The sequence below is a fragment of the Glossina fuscipes genome, unplaced genomic scaffold (assembly GCF_014805625.2).
Source record: "Glossina fuscipes isolate IAEA_lab_2018 unplaced genomic scaffold, Yale_Gfus_2 61541, whole genome shotgun sequence".
In the NCBI taxonomy this organism is placed as follows: Eukaryota; Metazoa; Arthropoda; class Insecta; order Diptera; family Glossinidae; genus Glossina; species Glossina fuscipes.
The window spans coordinates 582,278-601,805 of record NW_024003752.1 but is presented as its reverse complement, the minus strand read 5'-3'; the positions used below and the strand labels follow the sequence as shown (position 1 = coordinate 601,805).

Genomic DNA, 19,528 nt, shown 5'->3' with positions numbered 1-19,528 from the left:
GTGTTGCTTTGTTGTAATATACAGACAGCCTTTTAATTGAATAAAGGATTAAACGGGACCTTTTATAGAGCTGGTTGCCAAATCAGCAAGAGCGAAGCTTTTTAGGAATAGTGGATCGATGAGTTGTAAAGCAAGTTGTAAAGTGGTGTGATTAATAGAGTAATCATTAATATTCCGTTGTGCTATAGAATAAGCATAGGTAAGGATGACTAGGCATCTAACTTAAATAATATGGTTTAACCACAGTGGGTAGAAATACACTCCAACATGTGTACCAGAATATTACGACACTATGCACCAACCAGCAACCGTGGCTGGCATAATATAAATATCATGGGAAATCATGCAGGATTGAGATCGCTCAGCTTCATTTCTAGCATAAGCGTCTTATTTTTATTAACGCTTGACGCTAATAAAAACGAAAAAAGAACAGAAATTTTTCTCCGTGCTCCGACAGTGATGCCCATTTGTGTTTCTTCCCCTGCAATCACCGTCGGCTGTACTGTGAGAGAGTAACAGGAAAAGAATAGGAGAGTGAAAAGGAGCGAGATCACTACAGATGAGAGTGGTTTTCTCTGACAGCGGGGTTATATATCGCATGTAAGAGCATTCATTGTTATATTACGCGAATAAATTCGGCTTACTTTTTCAATGGCGAATAGTGTTTCAATTGTGTTCAAAGTGACGAAACGGTACCAGCGAAGGTGGCGACGCTCTTTCGTAAACAAATTTCTGGTAACGTGGACTCGGGCCACGTCTGAGCGGACTTGTACAGTGCTAGGTATTAAATTATCACTTTACACTACTAATAGAAAATGATTATCAATGATTCAAGCTGCATTAATCGGAAGGTCGTTATGATTGAACAAGATTTCCTATATAAGTGCATCATGCCCCAATTTTTGCGTATTAATTTTTCTAACTTGGAGTCTGCTGAGCATTGAAAACTTCATTATTGAAATTGCATCGCAAATTTAGTAGAATTAGGATCAGGTGTATAATAAACCAAAATAAAATAGTCCTTACGGATCGGATCATCTAACCTAAAAATCTAAAAAAAAATAGATAATAAGTCGCTAGGTTGCAAAACGGTTGCTGTTTTGCATGAAAAGGTAATAGTGTATAGGTGAGAAATGAGAAAAAAGAGATAATAGTTGCCTGGTTTTTCAATACGGAAGGATATTCGGTATTTTCTACAAACATGAAGACAAAAATTAGTGTAAGTAGTGTGTGTACCTCACACACTTGAATTAACTCAAATTAATGTTTTATATTTTATATACACGTCCCGGTCCATATTTTTGTTGTTTTCAGTCTCTCAAAAAAAGAAAAAAAAAGTTGCACAGTGCACAGAAAGTCGTTAGAGTACATAAAAAATGAATGGATCTATTCGGGCCAACTGTAGTGTTTGTGATGTTAAGAATTCAGCTTATCAAAACTGTGAACGTAGTACCAAAAATAGCGATTCTGTGACACGAAGTATGGATACAGGTCGAAAACATCGTTCTCAAGAACTTGGATTTTCTTGTGGCATTGTGTGAGAAGATAAATTCATTTGACTCAAAAATCGAAACAACTCGAGCTTTTACTGTATAGAAACTTTGCAAATTAGGCTTTATAGCAACTTTGAAGTAGGTCCATTATATCATAAAAAATCACCTATGGGAAAGAAGCTTATTTCTGCTTAGCTGGCTTCGTAAAGCAAAAACTTCGCTTTGAAGGTAAAGAAAATGTGCGCCCTATTTATGAGCACGCTGAGGAGTTTGCTACGATCTGCGGCTTGGAGGTGTAATTGAATGGCTCTTTTCTGAAAATGTTGGCATTTATATACGATAGATGCGTGGTTTCAATAAGATAGTGCAACATGCCCGACTTTCATTAAATTCATTTCCTCGAGATTATGTTAAGTTATTGACGCAATTTAATTTCTTTATTGCGTTATACATTTTTAAAAGTTCTCAAACTTATTATAATCGATTGAACTTTCTGTGTGTTTATTGCGAAAAGTGTTCATCTCGGATATCGTACGTGTTTTCCTTTAAATACATTAAAAAAAAAAAAAAAATTAAAAACATCTGACTTTTTATTCAGTAGTGTCCCAAACCTTTTGAAGTGAGTGGTTATTTCAAAAATAATAAGCAATAGACAACAATAAGGCATAATGGCCCCGGGGCCGCCAGACAAAAACTCGAATAGATTTCATCTATTAAGTGATACATCCCCCCAAAGAAAAAAAAGTAAAAATTCCGATTTTCCGTTGTTGCCAATCACCGATATAACCCCTATTGATAAAAAATATATTGTTATTTCTTCAACCAAAGCTCGAATAACAATTTCCCAAATTAGCCCGTTTGCTATAAAAAAAGCTCTAGATAGCATTACAACATACATCGACTCCATCTCGATTCTACGCGATGGGAATTTACTGGTCCTCGCTGGGAACCCGCGCGCAACCGAAAAGCTCATAAAGGCTAAATCTTTAGCTAATCTATGTGCTGTTTCAGCTAAACTACATGAGAAACTTAACTCAGTTCGAGGCGTAATTTATGCCCCTTGCTTAAAGCATGTGCCGGAAGATGAAATTGTTCGCGAAATGGGCAATCAAGGAGTGACTGAAATATATAAATTCACTAAACTAAATGATGACGGAAAAATACGCTCTCCTACAGGAAGGATTATTTTAACTTTTGATCGCTACCGATTACCGCGAACAGTTGATGTGGCGTGGTATAAATGTAAAGTAGAACTATACATTCCAAATCCTATGTGGTGTAAAAATTGCCAACGCCTGGTTCATACGGCAAAAAGATGCACTAATGCTGCATCTTTTGCTAACTGTGGTCATCCTCCACATACTGAAAGCTGTACCCGTAGTTTCTGCATAAATTGCAATGATCAACACTCAGCGTTAGACAAACAATGCCCACGTTTTGTACAGATGCGCGAAATATTAAACATCAAAACAGAAAATTACTGTAGCATGGGCGAAGGTCGACGCACATACCGGGAAAGAAATCCATCTGTAGCCCATGGAATTGGCACAAGTAATACCTATGCTGCTGTTGCCTCGCAAATCGAGCCTAGTAAGACTTTAACTGCAACTGCTTCCAATGAAAAACCTGTTCCACCATTAACCAAAAATTATATTGCGAAACCAGTTACATCACTTGCCAAAGATAATATTGAAAAAACCAAAGCAACTGCATATATTGAAAATATCAAAACAACAACACATATGCTAAAATCTAATATACCAAATTCTCCAGAATCTCCAGCTCTCAACTTTACTCAACAAATCACAAGTGGTATTGAATCCATTCTTTCATCCATTAATCAACCTTCAAAAACCAAAGCAACTGCAAATATTGAAAATATCAAAACAACAATACATATGCTAAAATCTAATATACCAAATTCTCCAGAATCTCCAGCTATCAACTTTACTCAACAAATCACAAGTGTTAATGAACCCATTCTTTCATCCATTAATCAACCTTCAATTTCAAATTATTCACGTGCGCCAACCCGTTGCGCTTCAAATGCACCAAATCACCTAAATACAGATTATTCTGCTGGTAAGAATAAATCATTCACGAAAAATTCCTATAGCGACCTTCTCGACGGAGACGCTCACATGTCAACTTAACCCTCCCTCCACTCTGCTTACATGTCATTACAATTAAATAAAGTTTTTAAAATTCTACAATGGAACATTAAGGGACTTATTAATAATTTTGATGAACTCCGTACACTCATAAGTGATTTTAATCCAACCTTTTTATCGCTTCAAGAAACCCATTGTAGAAGCTCTTTTAATCCTATTCCACCCAAATCATATACTGGATACTTCACGAATGCTGATCAAAACTCATATTCCAAACAAGGAGTAGGTGTTTTTATAAAATCAAGTATACCTCACAAACGTATAAATTTAAGCTCAAATATACAAGCCGTAGCGATACAAATAATGTTAAATATAAAATTTACAGTGCTTTCGCTCTATATTCCACCTTCGCAATCGTTTTCTCAGCAAGAACTCTACAGTTTATTCTCCGTACTTTCCCCCCCATTAATTATATGCGGCGATTTCAACAGCTGAAATACCATCTGGGGCTCAACAGTGAACAACACCCGCGGTACTGTTTTTTAAAAGGCCTTTTTTCAAAGCAACCTTTGCGTTTTAAATGATGGAAAACCAACGCACTTCTCAACTCATCATACTTTTTCACATATTGATTTAACATGTTGCTCTCCATCACTTCTTCCTTTGGTGTCCTGGTCTATTTCTGATGATCTACATAATAGTGATCACTTTCCAATTCGATTTTAAACTTTCAACGTCCTCTGCTACTCCAGCAAAACAGGCCAAATTCCTCCTAGATAAAGCGGATTGGATCAATTACTCCAAACAAGTGGAGTCATTTTTGAATTCAAAGCCATTTAACGGAAACTGCAACCATGATGCTACTATTATGTCTAAAGCGATTCGCACGGCTGCTCATCTTTCTATTCCTCAATCCAACACCACTTTTAAACGAGCTAGGGTTCCTTGGTGGAACAACACGCTTTCGTTTTTGAGGAAAAATAAAATGGATCTATGGCACCGCTTTAAGAGATGTCCTGATCAAAATCACTTGTTATTATACAAAAAGGCCAATGCTCTATTCAGGAAGGAATTACGGAAATCAAAGGCACTTAGTTTCGAACTTTTCTCGAGACGAATTCACAGAAATACATCAATGAAAGTTGTCTGGAACAAAATCAACAGACTTAATGGGACTTCAAACCTGAACGAAATTTCTGCCATCTGCACTCCCAATGGAACTTTAACTGACGCAGATGAGATTTCTAATTACTTTGGAAAAATGTGGTGCGAATACTCCTCTGACAGCAACTTCTCCATTGCTTTCATTGAAAATAAAAGGACTCCAATATCTCCTCCAAATAATATCGATAGATGTGCCATGTTCCTGGAAAATTGCGTATCTACCTCAGAACTTGGAAGTTGTCTCTCCAATTTGAAGGGGAAGACACCTGGTCTAGACCGCATCTCATACCAAATGATCAGTGCTATGTCTAAGTCTAGTAAAAAGAAATTACTGGACCTATATAATACGGTATTTATGACTGGCCATATACCCTACATGTGGAAACTGGCAACAGTTGTTCCAATTCCAAAGTCAAAAAATGTCTCCATCGCATCAGATTATCGCCCAATTTCTCTTTTACCTTGCCTCTCTAAGGTATTAGAGAAGATTATGGCATCTATATTATCTTGGTTTCTTGAATCCAAGAACCTGATAACAAAGCAACAAGTTGGTTTCAAGCGGGGTAGAGGGTGCATCGACGCTCTGTTACATATTGATTATTTCACAAGCAAAGCAATTTCCGAGCGAAATCACGTAACAATTCTCTCAATTGATTTCGAAAAAGCATTTGTTATCTTAAGACTCTTGAAATCATGGAATGTTGGACCCAAATTCTTCAACTACATCAAATCATTCATGTCGCATCGGCGGTTCAAAGTTAGAATCAACAATCATCTTTCTGATTCCTTTCCGCTAATGAATGGCATTCCGCAAGGATCTCCTCTCTCTGTCACGCTTTTCCAGATCGCTTTCAACGAAATTAGCAAAATTCTTTGCCGTGTACCAAGAGTGGAACATTGTCTCTACGCGGACGATGTATACATTTTTACAAAAGAAAAAGACAACACGAAAGCAATCAACATCCTCGAATCTATTGCATGTGAGATCTCCACATGGGCAAACTCGTCAGGAGCTACAATCTCTATACAAAAATAAAAAAAAATGCACATTTGTCGAAAACAAATGTGCGATGCAGGAAACCTACTGATGCATATTAACGACTTACCAGTACTAAATGTGCAGACGCTCCATGTTCTCGGGCTCACGTTTTCAAACAATTATCGTTGGAAAGCACACTGCTTTCGGTTAAAAAACTCCCTTTTAACAAGGGTAAATTTCATACAGTACGTTGCTTGGAGAAGCCATGCGCATATTAACACTATTGCTTATCTTACCAAAATGCTTGTGTTAAGCAAGATTGACTATGCTTTGATAATTTATGGCAATAGCTGCAAATATAATATCAACATCCTTAAACCGGTCTATCACCAAGCCGTTAGAACAAGTTGTTATGCTTTTCGGACGACGCCCATAAATAGTATTATAATTGAAACTGGTCTCCCAACTTTAGAAAATAGACTGTATGAGTTAAAAGCTAAAATAGTCCCTAAGCTTCTTAATTCAAACAAATCCATTCTCGGTGATGACGTAAGAAAGATTATTATTGCGAAGAAAATTCCAAAGTCACCATCTGCAATGGACCATTGTTTGTGCATCGCAAAGGAATTGAACATTCCCTTAAAAATTTCCCGCTCTTTTGGTGTTACACCTCCCTGGATTTTGAAAGACTGCTCTTTTGACATCTCACTGTCTATGCACAAGAAAGAAGATACTCCAAATTACGGCTTCAGGAATCTAATAGCTGAAAAAACCCAACTTTTGGACAGTACTGGTTGGAATCTTTTGTACACAGACGGCTCAAAATCTGCTGGTGTGCCTCCTGCTTGTGCGGTGGTAGATGCTACAGGACGGGTTCTTCTCAACCACATATTTTACGAAAGTACCTCAACTTTCACAACGGAAGCCAGAGCTATCCTTCACGCTGCCAACCTTGCCCATAAAAACAAACTCAAAACCGCTATTGTTACCGACAGTTTGTCTGTATTACAAGCTGTTCGGAATCCTTCGACTTCGAGATGGAGCACCATCAACAAATTAAGGAATATAATTACTACACCCGACGGAAAAATTAAAATGTTATGGGTACCAAGTCACATCGGTTTACTGGGAAATGAGCAGGCTGATCGAGCGGCAAAGTATGCTGCTTTTGCTCGTCTAATTATGGGTGATGTCATGGAAAAGTTGGATCTTCAAAGATACATTGGAAGAAAAGTTAAAGAGAAAATTGCAGAAGGAAATTTACAATACCATTATCAACACTACTCTTGCATTAACCCTCAATTAACTCCACCTTTATATCCAACAAACGTTGAGAAAACCAAGATCCAAACATTTTCGAGAATTCGCCTTGGTCATACAATTGCAACTCACCAATGGATCCTGAAGAAGTCTTCTCCCCCAATCTGCTGTTGTGGACAAACTCTTACTATAAAGCACATTCTCTGCGATTGCCTCAACTTTTCCTCGGCTAGAAGTATTGCATTTGGAACGATTAACCCTTTGAACATTCTACAATCAGCTTCAGAACAGAATATCAATTCAATATATTACTTTTTTAATACTACTAAGTTCACTATCTAATATCCATTTATTTAAATTAGAGCCGATAGCCTGTGTTGCTAGTGCTCAATGTCTTTTTTTTAGTCTAAGAATTCATTTCATTAGTCTAAAATTAAAATAATAATAATAATAATAAGTTATTGATTTATTCCAATAAATCACAAATGCTAAGTTGACCTTGAAATTAACCTTGAAACCAACTATAATCATGTTATTGATGAAATAAGTGCAGTTTTATAAAAAAAAATTGAAGTGCCAGACGTGAACTTTTATAAAAATTCAGCAACAGCACCTCGCCATTTTTAGACTTAATCTTAGTGCGGTGAGCTACTATATCTGTTTCGAAGTTTCAACTTTCATTTTTTAGTTCCAATTGTATTTCCAAAAAATTTTTCTAACTTTGAGTAAGTTCGTCTGTACATTTGGCCGTCTTGTTTTGTTTTGTCGTAGCTACATCCTGGAATTTTCGATATATATCGATAAAATTTGTTATAATGACGTATTTGGCCCAAGGAAAACCATTATATGAATTCGTGTAGGGCGGTATACGGTTTTTAATTGTGCACCGTTACCTACTGTACTGGTTGTAATTTATTTTGAATTAATTATTGACACCAAAAAAATAATTATCTTTAAATTTGCGGGCAGCCATGATGTCAAAATGAACCTTAAAGTTAAACCTTAGTTTTATTCCAGAAAGGTTACATTAAGACGAATTATTTACGGACTCTGCAATATTAGGATAGAAAGGAGAATGAGTTGTAATCCGTTTAACATCGTATTAAATCGCGATTCTTAAGCAAATTAATTTTAATAAAGCAATTGAGAATGCTATTATCGGGTAAGGTTGACCATTAGACGGCCTACACCACTTCCCCTAATACAGCCATTGACTCAGTTTCTTAATAATACACCAAACTTTATAAATTATTTTTATGTAAATGCATAATTGTTATAAAAGCTCTCATATAGGAGGATGCTCAAAACATTAAATAAGATGATCCAACTTCGGCAAAATTACTGTGCTTATGAAAAATTTTACTATTTTGCGCTTGCTTCCGCCATAACAAGCCAAAAAATTGATTCGAGCCCTTATATAGTGTGTGACCAAAAAATATACCTATGTCATCCACAATGGTTATGAAACGTAAAACTTTAAACCTTCTTGACTTGTTAAGGCTTATTTGGTATTGATGGTGGTCAATATTGTGTGGGATACATAAAATATGTGGTCCAAAATCGGATAGATTAATTTTTATATCAAATTATTATTGTGAACGAATTTTCATCAAGAAGTATTGAAGACTAGTGCTTTTTCCCATATAGAGAGCCAGATGGTATACGGCATGGCGAGCAAGATATTCGCTCCCCAATCAGAAGTTTTCGAACCCATTTAGGATGCCGAATTACTTTTACTAAGTGATTTTCGTTGCGAAATTCTAAAAACTACATTATTTTTTTACATAACGAGTTTTTAAAATAAGGCGTTGGTTGAAAAAAATTAAAACAATGTCCGATGAGTTTCGCTATTTACAGCATTTAGTTTTTCCCCAAACATATGAAAGACCAACCTGTCGCGTAGCTTACGGTTCTTCACCTCCGGGTTCGCATTTACCCGTCCATATTGTGTTCAAATAATACCAACATTTCTGTCACGAGAAAACTAATAAATCGAGCACTACTCCTATTAGTAAAGTAAGGAATTCTCCTCTAGATAGTTAGATTTAGTCCAAATCTCAAAAAAATATAAGCAAAAATTCCCCACTCTCCTAGCTTTTCCGATGTATTTGCAGAGCACCATTGGACATAAGGAAGCAAAGTCACTGCCCCTTTTTTTTCATCACAAATTTCTCTACCTCTCACTCTGCTCTCTGTAATGATCTTAGTACGCGTCTTGTCTCTTTGGCAGCAGTACTGCCGTAGAACTCAATATTTCTATCGGTACCGGGCATCTTATACGATAATAAATATCAAATTCCACTTTCTCAAATACATAAGATGAATTTATTAAAGCCGATATTTTATTGCTACATTCTTATCTTTCACACACTATGCTCGATATTTTTTTTGGAAATATTGAAATTCTAGTGCACTCGTTATATAATGTATTAAACCTACCCATTTCTGCATCCCTTCCGAAGGAACATCCGCTCCTTCAAAACGCTTGCCTGCTGTAATTCAACAAAGTATTTAAATTCTATATAACAGAAGCAGCAAAGGTTTCAAATATATATGAAAACTGGCTACTCTTACGATTATTTCGTCTCTTCTCCAGCAAGGCGTGGACTTAATTACCTCAACCACCAAAGTTATTGCAGACATCTTCAGTTACTAAAACATAAATTCTTGTTAATGCTAAACTTTCTATAAATTTGTTAATTCTAAAAGAAGAATCTCCATTTATATCTCCTATATATCTATTAACGGCTCCGACTCTAATGATGATATTGAAACCCCACGTGTCTTCGTTGAATACTTCCCAAGAAATTTTTCTATTGTGTGATTCCGATTTAGCTTATCCATACCAGTACTTAAAAATGCCTTCATTTTGTGGTGTCTTCCCCACGGGTGCTATGCAGATTCAAATGAACCAAATGACTGAAAAGGCTACTTCGAACCGTTTTTATATAGCAGTTTCATTGCTTGCAGGTAAAACAAAAGTAGTTGTTGGTAGCGTATTGTGACTGGCGATGGAAAGTGGATCTACTGCGACAGTCCTAAGCGCAAGTAGTCATAAGTTTGTCCAGGAAAGCCATCCACTTCGACACCGAAGCGGAATATACACAGCCTTAACGTTTTGCTTTGCACATAATGGGATCAGCAAGCTGTAATCGGTTAGGAGTTCCTAAATTCAATTACAACTGTCACTGAAAATGTCTGTTGTGGTTAATTTAACAAACTAAACGAAGTATTATTGAAAAAAATCCCACAATAGCGGCTAACATTACTACCAAACGTGTTGCAAGAGCTTTGAATGATACATTGTTGCAGCTCGAATGGGAATTTCTGCAACAACTACCTTCCTTATCAGACATGGCGCCTCCGGTTTACCACTTGTTCAGGCTGGCACGTGGTTTCGCAAAGTTAAGGAGTGAAATGGATCGTTGATTGGATCGCTTCCAAGCCAATATAAGTTCTTTTGACGCGGTATCGACACGTTGTCAGAAAGGTTGGAAAAAGTTGTAGAAAATGGTGGAAAATAATTCGATTAAATTACGTAGTATCAATTTTTCCCAATAAATTACCTTTTCAAGTGAAGAAGTGACTAAAATGGACGCAAACACTTAACATACTAAATAGCTCGCACATTAACGAGTCTTTGCTTTTGCTAATCGATCGTTGATGTTATGTCAAACGAACAAAGTTATACACATTTCACATACTAATACTATTGTATAGCGTATTTATTCTTTTCAAGTGCCCCCACGCCAAGATTAACTTAGTATACAATAATACGCAGTGCGAAAACCAAAGAAGCACCCCAGTGAAAACGTACAAAAGGCCAGCCCAAGTATTGATCGTTCTGTATTCGCGCCTCAGCGGTCACCAAGGTAAGTACAAAATAAAACTCGGTTTTTTTTAGTAGTACGACGTAGGACAAATTTATCTTTTATGAAAGAAAATACTGGGTGACAGAGACTATTAATCCTCCATCTGTAGAACTCTCTTCGTTAAGTTTGAAGCACTTGAGCTATGCCTAAGGGAGGAACAACACTGGCAGGGACTAATATTACATCACTTTGGGTTCCTTCTTGAATATACTAGATCTTCCTTAATATAATATAATAAATCCTGTTCAAGAGGAAGGGAGACTGTTAGACCATCACGCACAGGATTGTCTTGAACTGGAACTTAGCTGTGTCTGAAGCACATGGCGGCAGGCACTATGCTTGTTTCTTCTCTCTCCTTTTTCCCAGTAAATTTTAAGTTCAACGTCGACACTCTGTAGGTATTTGTACCCGTTTCATTATATTGTACCTATTGTATTACTTTGACCACATAGGGGTGAAGCAGAAAAATTCGTCAAATAAACAAAAGAATATATAGATCGCATTATATGAAAATAGTTCTTCAACTTCATATATTTCCTTGACACGGACCACTTGGAAAGCCTTCAGTCATACCTTTTTCATATAGGCAGCAATATTCGGTCCAGCACGTTAGATGAAGTATTCATAAGGTTACGTAAAGGTACGCATACTGACTCAACGGAGAACACTTTTTCATTATCTTTTCATGAAGAAATTATCAACATTATTGTCAACTGGACCTACTGCGTAGTTGCAGACAAATACAAAAACATTCTTGGGTACTTATACAGTAAGTAGTTGCTTAAACGTATTAAGCAAAGTAATAATTATAAATAATTTGTTGGGACCAAATCTACAATCCTTAAAGATATGTGAGTCGTTGTACCTTAATTTGAATTTCTTTTTGTATTTGATAGATACTCCGATTTACGATTCCTAGCATCGCGACGAGCAGCTGCAGCGGCTACAACCTCATTGCCACCGCCATTGAGAGGGGAAGCAAATGGAAATATTGCCGATAATATTTCTACCATCCGCAATACCCCTGGTCGGTGCTCACGGACCGGTAGGAATAAGTGCGATTAATCGTAAGTCACTCAGTGCTCAAGATACCTCCTTTGTGAGTCCCGGCACTCATGATGATGCAGTACCTTTCCATCGTCATGTGGCGCACACAGGTCTTAAGGTGGCGGGCGAACCACCGCAGCCATCCTCTGCTCAAGCACATGATTTTCATCCAGCTTATCGGATTCCAGCTGGCTATATTGAGCATATTTATTCACTTCAGCGTTTAAGTCCAAGTTCTTCCTTTCATGGTAAGTTCAACTAATACATATCTTTTATAGACAATCGCAAAGAAAATTTCACGGCAATATTTGCAGACCCTTATGCAAATTGTGGGCCTGCTATTCATTTAACCGGACTGGGACTTAATTCAGGCGATTACCTAGCAGCTCGTGGCGTTGGGTCGCTGGGTGAATTACATCCGGCTGCAACTACAGCGGCTGTTGCAGCTAGCTCGCTAGCTAGTACGGAGTTTCATTTTAGTATTGATAATGCACGTTTAAATAGTTCACGCCAAGGTACTATGCATACAAGCATTAGTCGAAAGAGGGCACTCTCATCGTCACCGTACTCCGACTCGTTTGACATAAATTCCATGATTCGTTTCTCGCCAAATTCATTAGCTAATATAATGAATGGTTCGCGAGCCAGCAGTGCAGCTAGTGGATCTTACGGCCATTAATCGGCAGGAACAATAAGTCCCATTCACGATTCGATGGCGCCTCACTTGCAGCAGTTGCAGGCCCATTTATTGCGAGCAAGTGCTGGTCTTTTCCACCCTCTCTCTACACATCAAACGGCCGCCGCTAACATGCTATCATTGGGCCATGTTCATTCATTGCAAACAGCAGTAGCAGCAGCTGCCTCGACAGCAGCGGTAACTGCAGCAGCTGTTAGTGCCGGTGGGGGACCACACGGAACAATATCTAACTGTAATATTCAAACAATCAATTGCCAACCAAACTCTGATTCTGATTGTAATATTAATAATTCGAATCGCATTACTAGTAATAGCAATATGACAGCAAACATTTCAAGTTCAACAAAGCAAATGGTAAGTTGTACTTTATTTTTGGTGACGAATAATAATAAAATTATGATTTTGGCAGGCCTATGACGACATGTGTGCAGAAAGAAAATCGGAACAGCCCTCATCCACTTCTAATCATATAACATCTGTGGAAGCGGACAGTGCTTCTGCTATGGTAGCGGCCAACAAACGATACCGCAACGCTAGAATTGCATCAACGAAAACTCATTTGACAACTGCAAATGTTCAACATTGTGCGATTAGTACTCCAACAACATATAATGATTATGAATGCTCCACAGTAGATACAACCGACATAAAGGACGAACCTGGAGATTTCATTGAAACCAATTGCCATTGGCAAGAATGCGATGTAGAATTTCAGACGCAAGATGAGTTAGTCAAACACATCAACAACGATCACATACAATGCAACAAAAAAACATTCATCTGTCGATGGGAAAATTGTTCACGTGGCGAAAAGCCGTTCAAAGCCCAGTATATGCTAGTAGTTCACATGCGCCGCCACACTGGTGAAAAGCCTCACAAATGCACCGTATGTTTACAACTCGTTTAATCCTTTAAGTAAAGTTTTCACGTACATGGTAAAGAATACATTAATTATTTCCATATATGACAATAATCTGTCTGTTTAAATCACGATATTTATACAACATAGACAAAAATGCCTTTCAAATTTGCAGAAAGTTGGTTGGAACACCCTTTGATACTTTGAAACTGTACAAGCTTTATTCTTTTGATGGTCAATTTTGTCTGAAAAACAAATAACAAAGCGAATGTATTTTAGAGCGGAATAAGGAATGCTCAAATCATATTTCGTTATCATATTTAGTACAGTTTACATCAAGTTCCTAGTTTGTGAGGATACTTTTTGTTGGGATTCGGCATGCATTCCTAAATTATAATTTATAGAGGATCAAACTTAAACCAGATCTACAGCTAGGTGTCTACAGTATGTGTCATGTCAAAATAAAAACAGCACAAGCCTCGTTCTGAATGTTTTGAAGATTAAAAAAAAAAAAAATAGCCTCATCTGTCGGCACTGGTTATCTTGAAGTTAATCTATTCCTCACTTAAACCACAATATTTTTGAGAAGGACATTGTTTGGGAAAATATGAAGTGTGGGAAAGATTTAATGTATTTCGAGCCGATTTAACCATGCCTGTAATGAAGTCACACTAACTTTTTTTGATAATGAAAATCTAAAACTTTTTGCAAATATTCTATATAAAGGACTTCTAAAATAGGAATATAAAGGACTGCTTAAGTATCCAATTAAGAGAGGTTTTAGGCCCTTTTAATAAGATTCCTTATTTTACGATGTTTATTCCAAATAAAATATTTAAATTTTTTAGCGAATAATTACGTAAATTACAGAGAAAGCTTAAGTCTATTTTTGGTAGTACTCAATCAAAAAAAAAAAAAAAAAAACATAATATTTTTCGACATTTGAATAAAACTTTATTTAAATAAATTAAATTAGAAAAAGAACAAGTGTTTTTTAGAATATACAAGCTTCAACGGCTAGCTAACATTACAAATTTTAACGTGTAAGACAATTATGTTCGCGGAGCCGGATCTGGCATACCCACCACTATGCCTTTCGCATTCTACTCTCTAAGCTCCTTCATTTGGTACCCATATCGCTAATACAATTGAGAAAAAAGTAATCGCGGCCATATTCATTTTAGTATTAACCCATCTTTAGGCAGATAATATATCTTCATTTCAAGAGTATGCAAAATAATTTTAAAGTGATGTAGTTTTAAGTGAAAAAAACAAAATTTAATCACTTATAATTTTGCGTTGGCATGGTTGATTGATTCCAGTTTTGGACATAAACAGTAGAGTGCTTTGTAAAGTAAATGCGAAAAATTTCACCTTTATAACTTTAATAATTTCCGCGTAACGAGCAAAAATCCAAACATATTTGTTAAAAAAAAAAATGATTTGCGTTTAGTTTACGCTCTACTACGCGCTCCTGCTCTGATCAATATGGCCCATTTTCAATACCGACTTGCGTGCAGAAACCTCCAACGGTTTTACCAAATTTTAAGTGGATATCTTCATTTTTGCGGTCAGGAAAGTGCCGAAAACAAACACCGCACGTAAAGACGGAGAGATGTGACCGAATCGATTCAGAATTTCAGGCTGATCAAGAATATTGAAACGAATTTTGCATGGATATTCTTTTTAAAAGAAATACACTTCAAAGTTCTCTTATTTACAACCATATATCTTTAGAGTAGGATTATTCACAATTTAGCTTTGGCAATACTTTCGACAGCTCCTTTTCTACTAACTTTGCCTTCCACAAATATTCTGTTTCTATTCACATTTTTACAAGCACATTACTATAACTAAATTCATGGCTTCACTTTTAATCCCTGTCTGCTTTTCCGGTAATCGTTTTCATCGGCTGGCAGCTGGATGACGGGCGCATTTGGTTTTTCCCTTTTTAGGGAATTTATTATTTGGGAAAATTAATTAGCTGCAATGAGCGGATTTGGGATTTCCGTAACATTGTATACATTTTATAGGGTCACTGAAACTTCCTTTTGAATGTTACATATATTAAGCTCATGTCGTTTCAAGAGGCTATGACGTTCACCAATGTTACGTTAGCCGCGAAGAGACAGTGCATTATAGTCCACAAATACGAGCAATAAAACTAATTTTTTTCCTTCTTTAGAAATTATATAGTTTAACTATGTTTGGTTAGCAGTCATGGTAGCGATATAAGTTTTTAACTTAGGTCATTAGCAATTATAAGTAAACTCGCATGAAGGTGGAAACACAGGAAAGTTGTATCCTTTATTTTTAAATAATTATCAGCTTCTAATTCCAATGTGAAAAATCGGACACATCCCTTCTTGTTGCATCACTTTTATTGTTCATTACACCTTTACTGCGTTTTTGTTGCTTTGCAGTTAACTTTCATAAGAATTGGAATTTAGTTTTTAATTTTTACATTAAGTCTTCAATATAAGATTTCCACAATCCGTTTGAACCCTCGATACATGTTTTTTGTATCAGTCGCTAAATTTATCTAATTAAATATCGAGTTTTTCGAATATATGTTTTACTTTTAATTGCAGTATTATTTTACACTAGCGTACTTTTTAATTAATTATTATCAGGTTCTAGTTTCATCTTGATAAGACGTTTTTTTTATAGGAATCCATTTTAATCATGATCGACAAACGCTTTAGTTATTTTATACGATGTTCTTACACTCACTGTTTATAAGTTTTATGCAGGTACAGCACGTACACGAGGTCAGGTTTATTTAATTTAATTTAATTATTATGTTTACTTTTCTGCTTTAGAAGCGCATATCCCTATCATACAACTGTTTTTAATACCATACGTGATGAAGGCATATTCTATCATTTAAAGGATTCATGTAGCTAATTTGGTTACTGTTGCCTTTTTTTTTTGTTTTTGCCTTGTCCACAAATTTTAGTGTTATATATATATATATATATATATATATATATCTGTATATTTCGTATTTTACAATTTCTTTGTATGTTTTTGATTTATTTCATTCTCTTAAATTTTTTATTTTGTTGGAGATTTTCTTAAAAAAAGGGAAGAAAAGTAGACTAATTTGCAGCCGATTTAACTAAATGCATTTATTTTATATCTTGTTTGGCCAACTGGAAAATGAAAGCAACACAAACTTTTATTGTCTATCTTTCTGAGCTCCTTGTTACAACCAATCAAACGCTTTTCTTCCTTTCAGGTTTTCATTTTCCGTTTATTCACAGACATACCATCAATTTCAGGCAAGACAATTTTTTTACTTTTTCATACGATCACTTAAGGTCGTCGCTAAATTTAATAATTTCGCTACAAAGCTGCACTTGTAACAAATGCTACGAAACAAAAATCAAATGGGATAGTTCCTGGAAAAACTATTGAAGTGGTACTACATTATATGTGCCAAATTTTTGGCCAAACCACGACCTATTGTAAGTGTTAATGTGGTGTCAACCACGCTAACTCAGAATTCAAAAAAGGTACTTGCTAGCTCGCTGTTTAAATGATTTGAAAGAACATACTGCCAACTAAAGAGGCTGCTAAATATACACGAAACTACTTCAAGCACGAAGCACAGAAATTGATTTACATGTACAACATATTGATATTTTTCTAATTTCGGAAACTCACCTCACTGATCGAACTTATTTCCAAATTGAAGGATATAATATTGTTTCATGCAACCATACTGATAAACAGTGGATCAGAAAATTTGGTTGAATCCTCATTAAATGGTATCATTCCGGATAACTATAGTAAGCCCCATGTTTAAGCTGTTGGAATTCAACTTAAGTGTGATAAGTCTGACCTGTCAATACACTGCATTTATTTTCCTCCAAGACATAAGAACAAGTGTAACGATTATGATGATTTCTTTTTTAAGGTAGAGACCAAATTTATCGTCAGACGAGACTTTAATGCTTAAAATCCGTCGTGGAGCTTAAGGCTCCAACATCTTAAAAGCAAAGAACTTTACAAGTGCTCACAAATTCTCGTACTTTTTACTGGAAGACCCTCATATTGCTCTTGTGATTGAAGACAATGACGGTAAATAGATTTGCGAAAATAAGATCTATAATTTGTTTCAATGACAACGCACAGCAAAAGGCTGTTGGTTACGCAAAACGTGACCGTCTTCATAACATAAGCTTTCTTGTGGAACACTTCAATAAATAGTTTGTGAATGTGGCACCATTTGATCAGAGGCACACTCCAGAGGAGCAAGTTTGTTTTACTAAGGTCGCACATTCCATGAAACAAGACTTACCCAACAAACCTTATAAATAGGGTTTAAAGCTCACGAAGCCTTCCCCGCTAAATGGTATACGGAATGATGGTGCAGGCCATGATGAAAAACGGTGCAGGTCTAAAAATAGATGCAAACTTTTAAGTTACAAAGGATTTTCACGGACTGAGTGCACCAAATGCAAGGTTGCTGTGCACCACAACAGAAATTGTAATATATGAAATCGAGAAATCGTTTATAAATGATATCAAAGTTCCTATACTAATAAACAATACAAATACCTAGCCATCTGTATACGTCCACAATAATTTTAGTAATAAACGTATATTGTTGCCAAAAGCCTACATACTGCTCTTTCTAAAATAAATATTTAATATTATTACCTGTATTATTCTGTGACTACATATAAAAAACAATTTTTTAAAATTGAAAACAAACAATCATGCGGCTAAGGGTTAAGCAAAAATGACTCGGCTTTTAGAGTCAATTTCGATCCTATTGAAATTAAAAATCTTATTAAAATCAAACGGAGATTAATAAAAGCTAGGAAACATAACAGAACTGCAACTAATAAAACTGAGCTAACAGAGCGTTTATTTAATTTTAAAAACGAGAAGGTAACCTTTATTTCTAAGAAACTTATTGCCAACAAAAAATAGCGATCATAAGCTCCGGAATGTTACAAAATATTTAAAAAGATCAGCAAAGAGAAATATATTGATAAAAGGTACAAGTGTAGCAAGTTGGAAATCAGATTTTAACAAAGTGCTCGCCTTTTTAAAACATTTAGAATCTGCCTTTCAACATATTTCTTTCAATAACGCTGAAGATTAAAGAGTAGTTACAATGTTCCTTGACATTCTTTGCCAGATGGATTCAGCCATTAATATATATCTCCTCTGAGTAAACCGTTTTCAATAATAGCAAGACTCCGTGCTACGAGAAGATGTGTGCCAAACCAATAAGGGATCTGCATAACAAGTCTGTTCTGGAGAACAGATAGCGGTTGTAGAAACCAATTGTGAAACCCTTGGACATATGGTATGCAAAGTTGCGGTACTGTGAGCCACTCCACCTTTGAAATTCTACCAACTTAAAACATTACGATTAATCCCAGGCGGTATTTTTGTTTATGATGAACAAACGTTTTCATAAGAATTTAGGCATTCTCAAAGTAAAAGAAGAAATTCAGGTTTTCATGTCTTGATCGACTTAGCCATCATACGAATATGCCCACAATAGGTTTAACAGACGATAGGGAAGAGACAAACAAGCTGAAAAGATACCTTATTTTGGACATGCCAATTAGAAAATTAATGTGAATATATATGTATGCAAATAAGTATATATTGTTAAATCATTATCAGATTAAAATAAGTTCCACATATATATAAAAATAAGTGTAAAGTTTTATTCCCAATTGAGAATAAAGCTAACCTAAATGTAAGACTGGCCTGTTTCTTCGTTGCCGTAAAATAGACTGCAAATAAAGTACTGTTTGGCGACTCTGCGCGCGCGGTATAGTCGTCTATATATTTTTCGGCAATTAATATTTTAATTTCTTGTTCAATTTCGTGGCTATTTTGCCTAATTGTGTGTAAAAATTATAATATACTGTGTGAAGAAATTGAGTGAATTTGAGGTAAAAGAAATATTTTTTTTGCGCTTTGGTTCATCGAAATTTTGGTGTTGAAAATCCTTTTGCAATTTGTTCTGTCTGTTCTTCATAATCAACTTCTGCCTTTTTGACTGGACATGGAT

General features: G+C 35.9%; 1 protein-coding gene across 1 annotated transcript; it reads left to right on the top strand.

Annotated features, from left to right (window-relative positions):
- The first annotated feature begins 11,861 nt into the window (after positions 1-11,861).
- On the top strand, positions 11,862-13,567 carry LOC119643703 (transcriptional activator cubitus interruptus). The gene is given in 3 exon segments (XM_038043118.1): positions 11,862-12,174; positions 12,241-12,977; positions 13,033-13,567. Coding segments are annotated over 3 exon segments (1,548 nt in total). The 3' UTR covers positions 13,531-13,567.
- Positions 13,568-19,528: the final 5,961 nt, after the last annotated feature.